General features: G+C 37.0%; 2 protein-coding genes across 5 annotated transcripts in view; one reads left to right on the top strand and one right to left on the bottom strand.

Moving 5' to 3' along the window:
- Positions 1-17,272, top strand: part of LOC139940086 (uncharacterized) — a 30,990-nt gene extending 13,718 nt beyond the window's left edge. For both annotated transcript variants that reach the window (XM_071936325.1, XM_071936326.1), the window contains exons 2-6: positions 6,395-6,439; positions 7,507-7,599; positions 9,199-9,413; positions 13,178-13,353; positions 15,207-17,272. In XM_071936325.1, coding sequence (XP_071792426.1) covers positions 6,395-6,439; positions 7,507-7,599; positions 9,199-9,413; positions 13,178-13,353; positions 15,207-15,333 — 656 coding nt within the window. In that variant the 3' untranslated portion in view covers positions 15,334-17,272. The remainder of the gene's footprint in view (positions 1-6,394; positions 6,440-7,506; positions 7,600-9,198; positions 9,414-13,177; positions 13,354-15,206) is intronic.
- The window catches only part of LOC139940085 (guanine nucleotide exchange factor for Rab-3A-like), an 82,920-nt gene that overhangs the window by 59,213 nt on the left and 5,405 nt on the right, over positions 1-18,302 (bottom strand). The window contains exon 1 of one of the 3 annotated variants that reach the window (XM_071936322.1): positions 10,238-10,337. The exons of the other annotated variants lie outside the window; for them this stretch is intronic. The gene's annotated coding sequence lies outside the window, so the exon portion shown is untranslated. Of the gene's footprint in view, positions 1-10,237; positions 10,338-18,302 lie in introns of those variants that run through there. 3 annotated transcript variants of the gene reach the window in all.

Genomic DNA, 18,302 nt, shown 5'->3' with positions numbered 1-18,302 from the left:
TATGAAAATAAGGTAATTACTCAATGATTTCGCTTAAAAAAAAAAGATTAAAAAAAAGATAAAGATACACAAGTTTAAAAATCTGGTGTGTTTCTTGACGTTTCTAACAGTATAATCTGCTCGTCTTCTTCAGTAAATAAAACGTTTTACAAACCTTAAACATTGCCAGGGCTTCGTCCGCGACAAAACAAAACCTATCCCCATTTAGAACACATAATGCTATTGTTGCACCTGGTTACATCCCGATACGATAAAAAATAAAAAATACTAACATCATTTATAATTCACACATATCCACCCCAATGCGTCTAACAAGCTATCACATTGAACATGTACGGGAAGTTAAAAAGAACAAAACAACGTTATTTGCATCAGATTGTGAAATGATTAGACATTAGGTAGATTTTAAAGTTCTGAATGATCCATGTGTTTCACCAAGTGGTATAACCTAAACTAAGTAACAAATTGTTCACCCTAGAAGCAACCCCCACCCCTACCCCCCTCCTCCCAACCCAACGTGGGGGCGGAGTGGAGAATGAGTCTGCCTTTCGTCCACTGCCCACACACCATACACGCACATTAATCGCATCATAAAAGGTGGCTTTCTGATTTTATATTTCCCCCTTTTTCTAGGAGCTAATTCCTGATGAAAGTCGTCCATAACTACTTCCCTTGTATGTAACATTAAATCCCCACAATAATGCAGTAATGTGGGAGGGTACTTTTACACTCTATGTCACCCCATTACTGGTGTGTCGATCATTAACCGAATTCGTCTACCGTATTACGGTTTGCATGTTCCAATAGCATTACTATTTATAGATGGGGAAGATTGATGTCTGCTATATTTAGATGTGTAAGCTATAATGTTTTAAAAAAAAATGGTTTTAGTAGCTCAATTTTATAGGTGAAGACGGAGCGGTATCTGACCCGAGTTAATTTGAGTGGTAGGGTTTAGGCCTTATAGGTGAATTAGCTGACACAATGAGTGATACAGTTACGTTATTTACTTCAAAAGTGAAGTAACTATGTTTTAACTATTAAATGCAAGATTGCAAGTAAGATTGGGTATGTACCCGTGTGCTTGTTTTGTAATAGACGTGGATAATACAATTGTTGTGATGCAATGCCTAATAACTGGGATTAGTGGTCGTCGACTATTATAGTCTGGTCCCCTGACCATAGATTCCTTGACGTCTCTTGTTAAATATTCGGCAGAGCCTAGTCGGAGATTTTTGGGTCTGGGAACCAGACTACGACTATTAGGGGTAAGGCGCCCTCAAGAGGTTTAGTCAGTCGCAAGCTGCGAGCGCGAATTAATCTGACGACTCACTTCAGTCTCGTAAATAACCATGAAGATTGTTATTAAAGGATTCCTATAGGCGCTAAAACCAAAATGACAACACCCATAGAGCTAACTGGCCATAGACTCCATCTGGAAAAAGAGGCCCTGTCCTTCAGAGAAATAATGGGCCGTTCACAAAGTCAGCAACCACAGGGGCATGGGACCATGGTTCAAAATTTGTAGAGTGCAGTCTTTAAAACCTTTGACTGGATTAAATTGGTATGGGATTTTACCATGAATTATTACTAGAAAAGGTTGGTTGTGGGTTGTAGTAAAATACTCATGACGTTGGGACATAATTCGTTCACTACTTATTGTAGAGTGCATAACCATGAGTCGCGGGGTGATTCTTAAGGTATATCCCACATCTACATATACCCCTATATCAAAGTGTCCAACGAGGGTGGATCTGTTCGCTTAACCCTACTGCTCAGCGAAGGCCAGTGGCAATACACTCAGGGAAACCTGTACACCCTAGTGCCACTCGAGATTACGCACAAAGATACCGTCTCCTCGATCTCTCGCACCGTCTACGGCCTCGCAGTCACCGGATGCGTCTTGACGCAGTTTCCGCAACCTTGAATCATTTATAAGGGATGAGGAAAAAAGAGGGTCGGACACGATTCTTAAAAACATTTTTATTAGGCTGAACTTTCGTTGAACGAAGGCAGGGGTCACGACCAGGGGGCGAGGGGCCATGGGCGATGTTTTGTCACTGCTCAGTTGTGGTGGAACCATAAAAGGGTGTTGTTTGTTTGCGAGGGATTTCGTAATGGAGATAATAATGAATAATGCATGTTTTCAGCTGTTGTTGTCAGTATCACTAGTTCTATGATCGCAAGGAGGTGGCAGGCGAGTTCCTTGTCGCGTGTATTGCTAAGGGCTGATCTAGCGCTTGCTATTGTAAAAAATGATTGTTTTGGCCAAAATTTTCATCGCAGGTGGGCCCGATAGTGTGTAGAGCAACGTCCTCAAAGGCACTGGACACTATTGGTAGTAACTCAAAATACTTGTTTGGGAGCAATGGAGAGCTGTTGATAGTACAAAACATTGTGAGAAACAGCTCCATCTGAAGTAACGTAGTTTTTGAGAAAGGGGTAATTTCTCACTCAATGACTTCAGGCCTGAAACCTTTTATTAGGTACACCATAAGAAACACACAAATTTGCGCACCAAGTTTTGTTTCCCCATCAATCTCTGTGCAACTGCCATTGAGTTCAGCTTCGCACATATTATTTGTATTATTCATACACCAAGTGAGAATACTGGTCTTTGACAATTACCAAAGGTGTCCAGTGCCGGGTTTTTTTCGCAACACGTTTACTGGTCATAAGGTAGGTCTACAAACTTTACCGTAAAAAAATGAGCATCACTGCTGGTTTGGAGAATCACGCACATGCCAAAAGTTCAGCCCCTAACGGTGCACGTGGCAAGATACACTGCCTCATATCTCTTTCACGACGAAATCCCTCGCAAACAGCGCCCCCTATTGGTTGTGCCGTCATTGAGTAAGTGGGGAAGGGGGAGGGGGGTGGGTATAATTTTTCGCTCGTCTCCAGCGGCCAGTCTACAGCATACAATGCGCTGGGGAATAGCGAAGGGGTTAATCACATGGGAGTGAGTTGCTTCAACATTGATAACAAAACATAAACGGTATCAAAGGATTAGTTGTACAATAATATGATAGCCTTGAGGTTTCTCATCAAAATTCCTCTTCGCTAATTCTTAAGCGATTATAATAATCCCACATTATAGTACTTTAAAATGCCAATTGCTGTATAGATAGAAATAAATAACCAATATTTATTTAAAGGTTTTTCGGGCTTTCAGAAACATTTCTTTCTATACTTTTAAATTATGATGTGGTATTTAAATGCATGGTGCGTTGGTGGATAGCAAATGATGTTTGTCTTTCAAACTATAGTTGATGAGATTTTGCGGCAGGCTCTTTTTTTATTCCTGTAACCGAAAAAGCATCCTCTATATTTAATAGGCATTATTGATAGCTTTCCTCTTGGGGTTTCATAATTGATGTAAAAAATGAACAATGGTTAAAGGGTATATGTACTTTTTCTTAACAAAAAACACAATGTCCACAGATTTACAATAAACTTTCACAGTTTGAAGATTATGATAGTAGAAAGCTTCTCTTGAAATTTTACTTACTGAGGTGCTGTAGTTTTTGAGAAATGAGTAAAAGTAATAATTGTCGTCTCAGTTTTAGCATGTAAAAACGTATTAACCAGTTATGCTATGGTTTTGGTATAATATCATAACTGGTTAAGGGGATTTTACATGCTAAAATAATTTTGGTCTCATGAGACCAAAACTACTTTGTGACTTGTTTTACTCATATCTCAAAAAATACACAACCTCAGTTAGTAATATTTGAAGGGAAGCTTTCCACTATTGAGTCATTGAGTAAGTGGGGAAGGGGGAGGAGGGTGGGTATAATTTTTCGCTCGTCTCCAGCGGCCAGTCTACAGCATACAATGCGCTGGGGAATAGCGAAGGGGTTAATCACATGGGAGTGTGTTACTTCAACACACTCCCATTGATAACAAAACATAAACGGTATCAAAGGATTAGTTTTACAATAATATGATAGCCTTGAGGTTTCTCATCAAAATTCCTCTTCGCTAATTCTTAAGCGATTATAATAATCCCACATTATAGTACTTTAAAATGCCAATTGCTGTATAGATAGAAATAAATAACCAATATTTATTTAAAGGTTTTTCGGGCTTTCAGAAACATTTCTTTCTATACTTTTAAATTATGATGTGGTATTTAAATGCATGGTGCGTTGGTGGATAGCAAATGATGTTTGTCTTTCAAACTATAGTTGATGAGATTTTGCGGCAGGCTCTTTTTTTATTCCTGTAACCGAAAAAGCATCCTCTATATTTAATAGGCATTATTGATAGCTTTCCTCTTGGGGTTTCATAATTGATGTAAAAAATGAACAATGGTTAAAGGGTATATGTACTTTTTCTTAACAAAAAACACAATGTTCACAGATTTACACTAAACTTTCACAGTTTGAAGATTATGATAGTAGAAAGCTTCCCTTGAAAATTTACTTACTGAGTGCTGTAGTTTTTGAAAAATGAGTAAAAGTAATAATTGTCGTCTCAGTTTTAGCATGTAAAAACGTATTAACCAGTTATGCTATGGTTTTGGTATAATATCATAACTGGTTAAGGGGATTTTACATGCTAAAATAATTTTGGTCTCACGAGACCAAAACTACTTTGTGACTTGTTTTACTCATATCTCAAAAAATACACAACCTCAGTTAGTAATATTTGAAGGGAAGCTTTCCACTATTGAGTCATTGAGTAAGTGGGGAAGGGGGAGGAGGGTGGGTGTAATTTTTCGCTCGTCTCCAGCGGCCAGTCTACAGCATACAATGCGCTGGGGAATAGCGAAGGGGTTAATCACATGGGAGTGAGTTGCTTCAACATTGATAACAAAACATAAACGGTATCAAAGGATTAGTTTTACAATAATATGATAGCCTTGAGGTTTCTCATCAAAATTCCTCTTCGCTAATTCTTAAGCGATTATAATAATCCCACATTATAGTACTTTAAAATGCCAATTGCTGTATAGATAGAAATAAATAACCAATATTTATTTAAAGGTTTTTCGGGCTTTCAGAAACATTTCTTTCTATACTTTTAAATTTTGATGTGGTATTTAAATGCATGGTGCGTTGGTGGATAGCAGGTGATGTTTGTCTTTCAAACTATAGTTGATGAGATTTTGCGGCAGGCTCTTTTTTTATTCCTGTAACCGAAAAAGCATCCTCTATATTTAATGGGCATTATTGATAGCTTTCCTCTTGGGGTTTCATAATTGATGTAAAAAATGAACAGTGGTTAAAGAGTACAGCTTGTGGTTCTTTACCATTACGTTATGTGTGGTAACAAGCACTCGTTTTGTGTGAAAACAGGGACAGTGTAGATGTAAAGAGATGTGAAATTTACATCGTGCTCAGATATGCTTTCCGGAATCTCCGGGGGGGGGGGCTACTCTGGCGAGATTCGAACTCCACCGTTCTAATGAAGCATATTTATTGTGCAGTAGCCCATCGAGCTTGTCCGGTGGTGTCCAGAGGCAAGGTCAAACCATGTACACTGTTTAGTTTAAAGCGTGTATGTACTTTTTTGTAGGACAAAAAACACAATGTTCACATATTTACACTAAACTTATACACAGTTTGAAGATAATGATAGTAGACAGCTTCCCTGAAAATATTACGTGCTGAGGTGCTGTAGTTTTTTGGGAAATTAGTCAAACAATGTCATGAAAATAATGTTCGTCTCATGAGACGTAAATATAAGCATTTACAAACGTATTTTCTTGACATTGTTTTACTCATTTCTCAAAAACTACATCACCTTAGTAAGTGCATGTGTTCCATACCCATTATGTTTAGGACGCATTGAACCAATCTTAAGTTAGGACGGGTAACTCATCCTAACTCAGGATAGGATAAATCCTAGCGGGGCTCACTTGGTGTATCCCAACATAATAACAAACTTGTGAAAATGTTGACTAAATTGGTCATCGAAGTTGCAAGAGAATAAAGAAAAAAGCTTAAATTATTTTAATATATGAGTGAGAAATTGTCGGTTGTTAAAAAAAAAAAAAAAAAAAAGCATTTCCTTTCTGATGCCAAAAAAAGCTTCAGACCTGAAGTCTTTTAATATTTGGAGTGAGAATAACCTTTCACTCAAAACTAAGTTATTTCAGAGGGAGCTGTTTTTCACAATGTTTTCAACTATCATCATCTCTCCATTTGCTGGTACCAATACAGTTTTGTGCTAAAAACTGTTTTAAGTAATTACCAATCGATTGCTTTCAAAGGGCAACTAAACAAATCAGAACAAAATATGATTTGGAAATGTACCCAGGCTACCCACACCCTCCCGGATGGGAACCCAGTCCTCAACCCACGCATAAATCAACCCTTAATCGTATATCATGAATAAAGATCGAGTATTTAACAGTACTGTTTTCCGTTGTTTTTGTTTTTATCAGATGCAACAGAACATTTTGTCAGTCAACCGATGGATTTGTACGAAGGTATGTATAAATGCAAATATATATTATATATATACATGTATATATATATATATTTTATTTTACAGTATCTCATCAAAAGTCAAAAACGATATTTCTACCTCCACGGAATTACAAAATTGGATTATATTTTGATTGGGAACGATGTAAATCCCGGGAAACTGGTAATTATGCTGATCCTTATCCTGATTGCTTTCAAGTGCAATGCCACACTAGTGGGAAATGTAATATTTGAATAACGATTTGAATGCCAAGAGACTTTAGTGTGAGTGTCTTAAAAAAAAAAAAAAAATTGCAAGTTATAAACCACAGAAGAAACTAACATTAGTTAACTTGTGGTAGAGCGTCGGCAAGTTAAACCGGATGTTGTTGGTTCAAATAGTAAATTTCTCGTTGTTCTATCCCAAATCATGCTAGTTATAACCATTTTTGTATAGGAGAAACTTAATTATGACTCCTTTTTAGAAAGAGCAGTTTCAACCAACCGGAGGTTGTTGGTTCAAATCCCGCTCTAGTCAATTTGTATTTGTTCAATACCTAATCCTTTATTTTGCTATTGATCTGCATTGGTTTGATTGCCTGTCTTCATTGTTTTATGCTTATCTGTGAACTAACTCAGTGCTTGCTATGCTAATTTTTATTCTCCATGCCATTCACTAAAAAATAGTTGAAAAACACGATTGTGTGAGGACATAGCGAAATGACACAGAGAAAGGACCACGGAAGGAGTTCGAACGTCCTTACTTCAGAGTGTCGCCACTAATCCATTGCAGTCATAATGCTTATCCAGTCCACTGTATGACGCCACAGTGCTGTTTCCTATGCGCTTAAGGGCTTTTCATGAAAATCGGCGTCTTTGGCAAGTTATAGTGTATCACTGCTCAACCAACAACAAATCACCTTATGGCACGATTATTGAGTTTAACTCAATGTGTATGTAATCATTAATCATCGCACTCATTAACTTTTTTACAACCAATTAACAGCAGTGTAAATTTTGTTCAAGTTGATCTTTAACTACGACTGAGAGAAATAACTTATTTAACAACATGTAATTTTTTGTCAATCAGATTATGGTTTTGAAGTCGAAGAAATGCCCGACAGAAAGCCTTCATTTCCCAAAACGATACACGACAATGGAATGCTTCATCTTGTACTTCACTGTGAGTATATCATAATTGCCAAATCCAAGCAGAATACCCAACCCCAACCAACACCCTTTAAAATGTTCCATGCTACCAGCAGCTCTCTATTGCTCTCTACCAAGTACGTCTTTATGATAATTCTTATAGTTTGAGCAATTAAACCAATAGTACTTGTCCCTCAGTGCCTTTAAAGGATTCGGGTACTTTTTCAAAATGTCCACAGATTTACATTAAACTTATTTACAGGGTTTGAAGATAATGATAGTGGAAAGCTTCCCTTCAAATATTACAAACTAAGGTTGTGTAGTTTTTGAGAAATAAGTAAAAAAAGGCACAGAATAATTTTGGTCTCATGAGACTGTGTTGGTACCAGCAAATGGAGAGATGATGATAGTTGAAAACATTGTGAAAAACAGCTCGCTCTGAAATAACTTAGTTTTTGAGTGAAAGGTTATTCTCACTCCAAAAATTAAAAGACTTCAGGTCTGAAACTTTTTTGGCACCTGAAAGGAAACGCCTGTTTTTTTATAACCGGCAATTTATCACTCAAATATTAAAAGAATTTAAGGCGTTTTTCTTCAACTCACTTGCAACTTCGATGACCAATTCAGTCAAATTTTCACAAGTTTGTTATTTTATGCATATATGTTGGGAACCACCAAGTGAGCCCCGCTAGGATTTATCCTATCCTGAGTTAGTTAATGGTAAAGAACCACGAGCTGTACTCTTTAAAGGACTCGGATACTTTTTCAAAATGTCCACAGATTGACATTAAACTTACAGGGTCTGAAGATAATGATAGTGGAAAGCTTTCCTTCAAATATTACTAACTGAGGTTATGTATTTTTTTTAGAAATGAGTAAAACAAGTCACAAAGTAGTTTTGGTCTCATGAGACCAAAATTATTTTAGCATGTAAAATTCCCAATACCAAAACCATAGCGCAACTGGTTAATACATTTTACATGCTGAAACTGAGACGAAAATTATTACTTTTACTCATTTCTCAAAAACTACAGCACCTCCGTAAGTAAAATTTCAAGGGAATATTTCTACAATCATAATCTTCAAACTGTGTAAATTTAATGTAAATCTGTGGACATTGTGTTTTTTGTTAAGGAAAAGTACATATACCATATATACCGAAAAACATATTCGTTTAACATGCATTCTGCAACGCCCATTATAGATGGAATGTTATACAAACAAATACAATTTTTAATTTTATGACAGATCTTGCCGTGAAAACGAATCGGTGAGCTACCCTTTATCATTCAGCAAGATTAACTAATTAATGCTTCGCCCTTCGTCTGAGACGTTATACCGGTGGTCCCGTGTGCCGTGTTATATGCACGTAAACAAAATCAGCACTTTCGAAAACCCTTGCAGTGTGTTTTATAAGTTGTGTAATACAGATTCAACATCTTCGCACTGGCTTAAAACCTACTCGCCTAACATGCACTCTGCAACCCCATAGAAGAACTGCTAGTGTGTTTTATAAATTGTGTAATACAGGTTCAACATCTTCGCACTGGCTTAAAACCTACTCGCCTAACATGCACTCTGCAACCCCATAGAAGAACTGCTATACACAAAGGAAGTTTTAATTTCTTGACAGATCTTGCAGTGAAGCTAATCGGCGAGATACAGTCGGAGGGCCACATCGAGCTCAGCAAAAGACAAGGGGAGATTTTACATGAGAAGATCACCGGCTTCTATGATGAGATCCTGAAACATCCGGCACTGAACAACAATCGGATAGCCTTCAGCAAGACCAAACCTGACTTTGCCAAATACTGGCCTGAAAGTTCAGAAGACTACCCCGACAATCGGGTGAGAATAACAAATAAAAATCCCTCCATCGTTCAACATCTTGGCCCAATTTTTTAAAGTCTGGTAGCACAAAAACTTGCTCAGCACGAACATACTGTATCTTAGTAAAAAAAAAAAAAAAAAATAGATTACCAGCCAGAATGCCATACAGTTACTTTTGCTGATACTGGTACTTCGGTCATTTCTCGCTAAGACAAAATATTTGGTTAGCAGAATTTTATGCAGCTTTATGAAATCGGGCACACTGTGTCACCGTGGTCCAGTGGTTAGACTGCAGGAAGTGCAATCACACGGTTGTGGGTTCGAGGCTGACTTCATGATGACTAGAAAAGTATTGTCGTCTAATTACAGAGTTACAAATTCTTTATTTGTGCAATTTCTATCTATTTTCATCAAACATTATGACGTCAATGCGGGGGTCAAACAAAACAGGTGCAAATTGTGTGTGTGTAAAGGCAACTTTATAAACACCACATCTATCATTTTTGTTTACCGTTCGCGCCTGTTTGATTTTTACAGCTAATATTTTATAATGCTCCCAAAACTCCACGAATAATATATCAAAGAAGGTTGATGTTAATGAGAATCTGTAAGACGCCCGCGATCGTGTGTAGTCTAAAAATACCAAACAGAAGATAAACCAACGTTACGAGCTTGGTGTTTACATTCCCTGTTTGGAGCTTTGCCAAGTTTTCTTCACCGAAAGATCGTCTATAAATAAATACAAAATAAAATTAAAAAGAATACAAACAAAACAACAAACAACAGACAAACAAACAAAAACACAAAACAAACAAACACAATTTGTCAGTTACAATACTCACAATCCATTCCATCGATGACGATGACGTCATCCACACCGTCATCCACTCGGTGAATATCTACTGACGAGCACGGGCTTGTACAAAGCAAGAACAAAGCGATCCGGAGAACAAAGCAATCTGAGGACAGAGAGAACAACAGAAACAAATTTAGTGAGTTTTTTTTTATGCAATTCGCCCAAAACGAGGCTAAAAGCCACTATAGGTAAAGGGCTACAAGAAAGAAAACATAGAAATGCAGAAACTCAGTGGAGCTGAAGGTAGGCATTCGTATTCCACTAAAAAATGCAAAAGAAAAAAAGAGAACGAAAAAACAATAATTTTAAATGAATTGAAATGAACCTGTATTGGGAAGAAAGAAAGCATACGAAACGAATTTGATTTTGAAATAACGCGAAAAATTGTGAATTAATTCGGGGAAAACATTCGTGGATTTTGAATGTCAGTAAGACTTTATTGTTCGCTGAAATTGACCGGAAACGCCATATTATTTAAAAAATTAAAGTGAATTTTTGAAAAGATCATATTGTTGTTCTTTCGATACAGTGATTGTCATCAAATCAATGGGCAGTTAATGGATTTGGCTACTTTTTGTACGACACAAGACACAAAAGTCCACAGATTTACATTAAACTTACACGGCTTAAAGATGATGATGGTAGAAACAAGCTTCCCTCAAATATGACTTTCTGAAAAGGTGATTTAGTTTTTGAGAAACGAGTAAAAGAAAATCACACAAAACCGCGCTTCTTCTGAAAGCATTGCTCTGTGGTATTCCTTTTTTCTCTCTCAATAATTTAACGCTTGAAACTACCTATAGATTAAACCACATCATACGATTAATCTTCATTAAAGGCAGTGGACACTATTGGTAATTACTCAAAATAATTATTAGCATAAAACCTTTCTTGGTGACGAGTAATGGGGAGAGATTGATGGTACAAAACATTGTGAGAAACGGCTCCCTCAGAAATGCCATAGTTTTTCGAGAAAGAAGTAATTTTCCACGAATTTGATTTAAAGACCTCGAGTTTAGAACTTGAGGTCTCGCTAAACTTGAGGTCTCGAAATCAACCATCTAAGCGCACATAACTTCGTGTGACAAGGGTGTTTTTTCTTACATTATTATCTTGCAAGTTCGATGACCGATTAAGTTCACATTTTCACAGGTTTGTTATTTTATGCTGATGTTGAGATACCAACTGTGAGTCTTTGACAATTACTAATAGTGTACACTGCCTTTAACAGCGAGGGGGGATTCATGTCATGGTCAAAATAATGCAAAATCTACAAAACTCTTCATAATAAGTGTCTGACAAACAGTATATTTTGTCATAACATTTCTAATAAATTAAAACGTGCTTATAACTATAACTATAAATGTGAGTTAACCCAAAGGTTTGACTGTCTTAACCGAACAGCGGCCTATACACAGATTACAGTTTTTTTTTTTGTTTTTTTTTATTTGTGGTGTTTTCGATCTGCATGTTTTACGGTGGTTTGATTTCTGATTGCCCAAGAGATTCTGGCCAGTTTGCAGATCTTGCGGGATTCGGGAGCCACTGTTCATACCGTGCCGAAAATATACTTTTATCAAAATGAATGTGATGGTGTTTGCGAAGAAAGGTCAACTTGGCAATTTCCTATTTTCTTCTCTAGATCTTCTGGAATAAGATCGGATGAAATTACTGTTGAGAAATCATGAACTAGAGAGAGCCCCCCCCCCCCAGTTTGAATCCCTGTGAATACAACACTCGCCAACAAGGAAGTACAAATTGCTACGGAAATTGCGGATAAATCAAATCCCCTTGATGAAGGGTATAGGCTCCATAACAGAATCATTTTCCATTAATCCAGATCGTGGATTTAAAATGTATAGAGATTCCAAGCAGAGCTCTACTCCTTAATGTAAAAGAGTGAAACTTTCACTCGCTTGTCCGAGTATGGTGCCAGTTCGCTCTTTTCAGAGTGAAAGTTAACCCGTGTCACTCTTTTTGAGTGAAATTGGAACGACCTTCACTCAAAAAGTTGAAAGTAGGCTACCCGTTTTTCAAAAAGAGTTGTCCGCTATGAGGCTCTTTCCAATAGTGGTATGGCGGCCAAAATGAGTGTTTTTTCACTCTTTTACATAAAGAGAGTGAAAAACATAGATTAAATTTCACTCTCAATTCGCGAAATTGACACCACTCGGACAAGAGAGTGAATGTTTCACTCTTTTACATTCAAGACTCTGGACACTATTGGCAATTGTCACAATCCAGTCTTGGTGTATCTCACCGATAGTTATTTTGAGTAATTACCAATAGTGTCCACTGCCTTTAATAGAGCAGAGCAATTATTCTCCCCTAATAGCTTACAAATCGGGACCAACCACAACAACATGACGGTGGTACAACAAAATGATGACAAAATGCGAGTTACTTTGTTATCACACGATGATAGTAAAGTATCGATTCCATCCTGTGCAACCTTTTACCTCAGAAGTTGAAGTGTATTATGGGGGGGGAACTACTGGGCCAAACGTAAATTTGTCCCTGTTTGTAGGTTTTCAAAACGTTAAGAATTGAAGTCAAACATTGAGGTGCAAACCCCAATCAAATTTAAAATTATTTACTGTGTTAAATCTGTGTTAAATTTGCAAACACATTTTCGTCAGCTGTTAACGAGCACCTAGAGTTTGTGTCAAGACAAACTCTCAACTACTAGTTCATTTTTCTTCTCTTTCGTTTCTTGTAATGATAGCCTCCATAAAATATGAATAAGAGGACAGCTAGAGTTTTTGTCAAGACAAACTCTCAATGTCTAGTTTCTTTTCTTCCCCTTCTTTTCTTTTAATGATTACCTCTGTATAGGAGAAGAGAACAGCTAAAGTTTGTGTCAAGACAGACTCTCAATGTCTAGTTTCTTATTCTTCCCTTTCTTCTTATGTCTGTCTCTGTATAGGAGAAGAGAACAGCCAGTGGGCGCCTGACTGAGATATGCGCCAGCGATAGTGGCTGGCAGGAGGAGGTCCAAGGAATCACACGAACTCACCAGGTCGTCAACCTCCATCCCGACCAGCATTTTTATGTCACAAAGTGTCGCAATAATGGAGAAAGGTGCAACCACATGTCAATCAGGTACGTCACTCAAAAGTGTACCAAAAATGCAAAATATCATTTTGGTTGGTTGATCCCATGCCCTTGTTTCTTTAAAGGCAGTGGTGTATCTCTATTACTCTTTGTAATTACTCAAAATAATTATTAGCATAAAACCTTACTTGGTAACAAGTAAAAGGGAGAGGTTGGTAGTAAAAAAACATTGTGAGAAACGGCTCCCTCTGAAGTGATGTAGTTTTCCACGAGTTTGATTTCCAGACCTCAGAATTGCATTTTAAGGTCTCGATATCAAGCATCTGATCGCACACAACTTACTGTGACAAGGGTGTTTTTTCTTTCATTATTATCTAGCACATTCGACGACCAATTGAGCTCAAAGTTTCACAGGTTTGTTATTTAATGCATATGTTGAGATACACCAAGTTGAGATACACCAATTTCCAATAGTGTCCAGTGTCTTTATTTGCAGTGTTGCCCAAGTTGTTATTTTAAAAAGTTGTTTTTAAATTTTCAAACATTTTGTTGTTGTTGAACTGAATTGAATTGAATAACACTGCACGCTGTATTAGTTACCAACAAAATTTTCTGAAGATTATTTTTTGTTGATGCATCTTTTAAAAACAAAACAATGCTCAGTTTACCAAATCTTTTGAAAATGAGACCCACGCAACGGCATTTGTATTCTTTACAAGTCTATTTCACTTTTATTGTCAATCAAAACTGTTTCTATAAAGCTGTTGATAGAGGTAAATTGTTTCGAAAGGTCGCTTATCAGGCAGGCATGCGCAACATGCACCCCGGGGATGAAGTGTTTCGATTAGACATAGGGGAGGATGGGGGTGTATTGTCAAGATAATTCTGCTTTTCTAAATTAAACATACCTTCTCATACACCCTTTATAAATTGAAAACGAGTAATGACCCGGAAAGTAATTAAAGCATGGGTTTTTAACTCGTATTCTGGTGTAAGATTGATCTCTTTCTGAGGTTATAATGACTCAGATTCCAGAAATGGGCCAGACCCCTCAGGATCTGGATAAACTCTGACTCTGAATGTTTTAGAGTGCAAGGCACCTTTGGTGAATGCCAAAGACCAGCCTTCTCACTCGATGTATCTCAACATATTATGCATAAAATAGCAAACCTGTGAAAATTTGAACTCAATTGGTTGCCGAAGTTGCGAGAGAATAATGGCAGAAAAACACCCTCGTCGCACAAGTGTGCTTTCAGGATGTTTGAATTCTAGATCTCAGCTGAGGTCTCGAATTCAATTCAAATATTATAAGTAATTTTCACCGTACACTACTGGTAATAATTCAACATAATTGTTAGAATAAAAACCTCATTGTTTTCTTTGCAACTTTTTGCAACCAAGTGGGAACACTGGTCTTTGACATATCCCAGCAAGGACGGTGTCCAGTGCATTCAAAGACAGTGGACACTATTGGTAATTGTCAAAGACTAGTCATTACAGTTGGTGTATCTCAACATTTGCATAAAATAACAAACCTGTGAAAATTTGAGCTCAATCGGTCATAGAACTTGCGAGATAATAATGAAAGAAAAAACACTTTGTGCTTTCTGATGCTTGATTTCGAGACCTCAATTTTAGAATTTGAGGTCTCGAAATCAAATTCGTTGAAAATTACTTTTTTCTCGAAAACTATACGTCACTTCAGAGAGCGAAGGTTTTATGAGGATAATTATTTTGAGTAATTACCAATAGTGTCCACTGCCTTTAAGAGACTTGCCCGATACAAAATAGCGTCAAACTCAACCTCAGACGACAAAGCTGCTAGTCTTTACGCTAATTTTGTTTAAATAACACACCAATTGCTGTTCTTTTTCATTGTTCTGCTCCCCGACCCACTACAGAATAACGTCCGAGTGTAAATCCCGTTCGTCGTGGACGATTGCTTACGTTGAAGACGACACCGTAGGAGGTTACAAGTGGGAGTGGATTGCGATAGAAACTTGCTGCAGCTGTGCTGCGAGTTACTAGCACCAGGAAAAGTCTGTTTTATCAAACAATATGGCCAGTAAAAAAAAAAAACCTAACCAAAGGTAATCAATAACCAAAAACAAAAACAACATTTCAAAGTGCATCATTAAAGTGAAAAAGTTCAACGGGAAATGTCAGTGACTGTAAAAAAAAAAATGCATATGATATTTTATCATAATAACTACGAGACTAGAAAATCATGTTTTATCAAACAATATGGCCAGTAAAAACAACCCTAACGAAAACAAGAACAACATTCCTTAAAGTGCAACCTTAAAGTAAAATGCCTCAATGGGAAATGTATCTTTAAAAGGGACATATTTATTATTTTGTACAAAACAATCACGGTACTAAAAAGCACGGGCGTTTCTCTACTCCTCCGAATTATTTGTTGCTATTTATGACGTCAAAATACGTATCGCATTCTCGCGTTCGCAGGGAGTATGCACCGGGCTTTAGGCTTGTGTTGTTACGTAATGTGTTTATTGCGCAACTATACATTTTCGCCTATGCATTGATATTTCTTTTTAGTGCAGTTATGCAATTGTGATACGGGGTTAAGTAATAAGCCGCCATTTTGAAGCATGGTGGACACAATACTACATCACTATTAGGTTTGGATACATTTGTCTGTACATACCCAAACCACACAGTACACTCCTATAGTGTCCACCATATCCAAAAAGGATTCTTGGTCCGATTTTTGGGGAAATGAGTTTTGTATTATTTTTTTGTCTCTGATTAAATTTAGACAGATGGCGTTGTTTCAAAACTAAAAAATATACATCAAACAAGAATTGTCGCACACGCACAAAAATGACTGTACTGTAACGTGCAATAATTCATTCTAACTCCACACTTGTGGATGTTTTCGTGCAATATTTAACTTTCTCTGGAAAAAAAACCCGGCTCGAAATCTTTTCGGCACAAATCGGCCAAATGAATAGATCCAGCATCTTTAAAAATGTATGATGCACTGTTGATTTCAACAATAGAGCAACGTTTGTAATAGACTTTATTCAAAGCGACATCAAGAAAACACAGTGTGTGGAAAGCGGTCTTGGTTTAGTAAAAGTAAACTTTCAGAATATTTGTTTCAAAACACTTTCGTAACCTTAAAGGTGCCAGCACTAGAGGTAGATCTCATTATTTATTTGTTTTCCTTTTTAACAGGACACGTTGACTTGAATCGGGCTAATTAGTCTTCGAAAAGCGTTTGAAACCGTTCGTTATAAAATGCCACCCGTGAAAATGGTTACGGTTATAGAAAGGTGTTTATATTATAAGTAATCACACAAGCGCGAGTGGAATACGGAAAAATATAGCGCTTCTGCGTCCCATATCCAACGAGGCCGAAGGCCGAAGGCCGAGTTGGATATGGGACGCAGACGCGCTATATTTTCCGTATTTCCACGAGCGCGCGTGTGATAACGTATTTATCTTCAAGCAAACTTAGCGCGTGACATAGAACACACAAGACGCATGGTAGTGATATTAGCCGTGCAATATAGGTTTTTATCACCACTCCATTCTGCCAATCTGATTGGAGGATTAGCGCGTACTTGAAGATAAATATAATGACCACACAACTATGTCTTGCATTGGGATGGTTTTCTTTTTACATCGTGAATTAACATGGCACGCCATTTTGTGGAGTAAAATTTTGTCACTCCACAAAAAGGCCTAATGTGTTAGTTCGCAAAATAAAAGCTGAGCAATTTTGTGGCATATTTGTGTGGATCATTGTATTCTACTTTTGAAACATCCTTCTATAACCATGCATTTCATAACAAACGTTTTCAAATGCTTTTCATAGACCGACTCGCTCCATCCAAGGCAACATGTCCCTTTAAGGATGGTTTTGAGAGTTTGTAATGTAGTTGGGTTTTTGTAAAGAAAAGTAAAGTAGTGTATTGTGATTGAAATTATTCTTAAAAGGTTTGGATGTGTCAAAATCAACTGGTTTTCAAAAAATAAAGAGCCTTCAACCATAAAAAAATGTGTGTGTTTATTTCAACTTTGTGGCAAATTTATGGTAAAACCACAGGGCCAAATTTCACCAAGGTGCTTGAGCAGACATTGACTGCTAAGGAGATATGACAAGATTACCAGTCACAAATTGTACATGCAACATGGTAGATTGACTGGTAACCTCATTATGGCGAGCAAAACTTTGTTTCTGTTAGTTGATGTTCTTTTAAAGCAGCTCTATGATATTGGTCCATGTGCCCATGTGCTTTCATGTGTGTACTTTTTGTAGAACAAAAAACACAATGTCCACAGATTTACACTAAACTTACACAGTTTGAAGATAATTATAGTAGAAAGCTTGCCTGAAAATATTACGTGCTGAGGTGCCGTAGTTATTGGGAAATGAGTAATAAAACAATGTCATGAAAATAGTTTTGGTCTCATGAGACCAAAATTATTTTAAGTATTTACAAACGTATTTTCATGACATTGTTTTCCTCATTTCTCAAAAAATACAGCATCTCAGTAAGTAATATTTGAAGGGAAGCTTTTTACTATCATTATCTTCAAACCCTGTTAGTTTAATGTAAATCTATGGACATTTTGAAAAAGTACCCAAATCCTTTAAACAGTTCTATTAAGTTGGGCCCTGCGCAATTATGTAAAGCAAGTGACTGAAGTAACACGCTATCCATGGTCAACGCGCAAATTTACCGCCTATCTTTCTTGCTAATTATGTAAGCACGTGCGCTGATAACGAGTTTGTTTCTGCTAACGTATTAAAGGAGTTGGGTACTTTTTGTAACACAATCCACAATGTCCACGCATTTACATTAAAGTCACCTGGAAATACAAAAATAAAATCTTTCAAACATAAGAATATATGCTTACGAACAATAAAACAATTTTTGTAGTAATTGTTTGTCACGATTTATATGTTTAAAAAATATATAAAGTTGTTTGGGGGCTGACTCCGCCTACCCCTTTTGTGACGTCAA

The sequence above is a fragment of the Asterias amurensis genome, chromosome 7 (assembly GCF_032118995.1).
Source record: "Asterias amurensis chromosome 7, ASM3211899v1".
NCBI lineage: Eukaryota > Metazoa > Echinodermata > Asteroidea > Forcipulatida > Asteriidae > Asterias > Asterias amurensis.
This window is presented reverse-complemented; position numbering and strand designations above follow the sequence as displayed.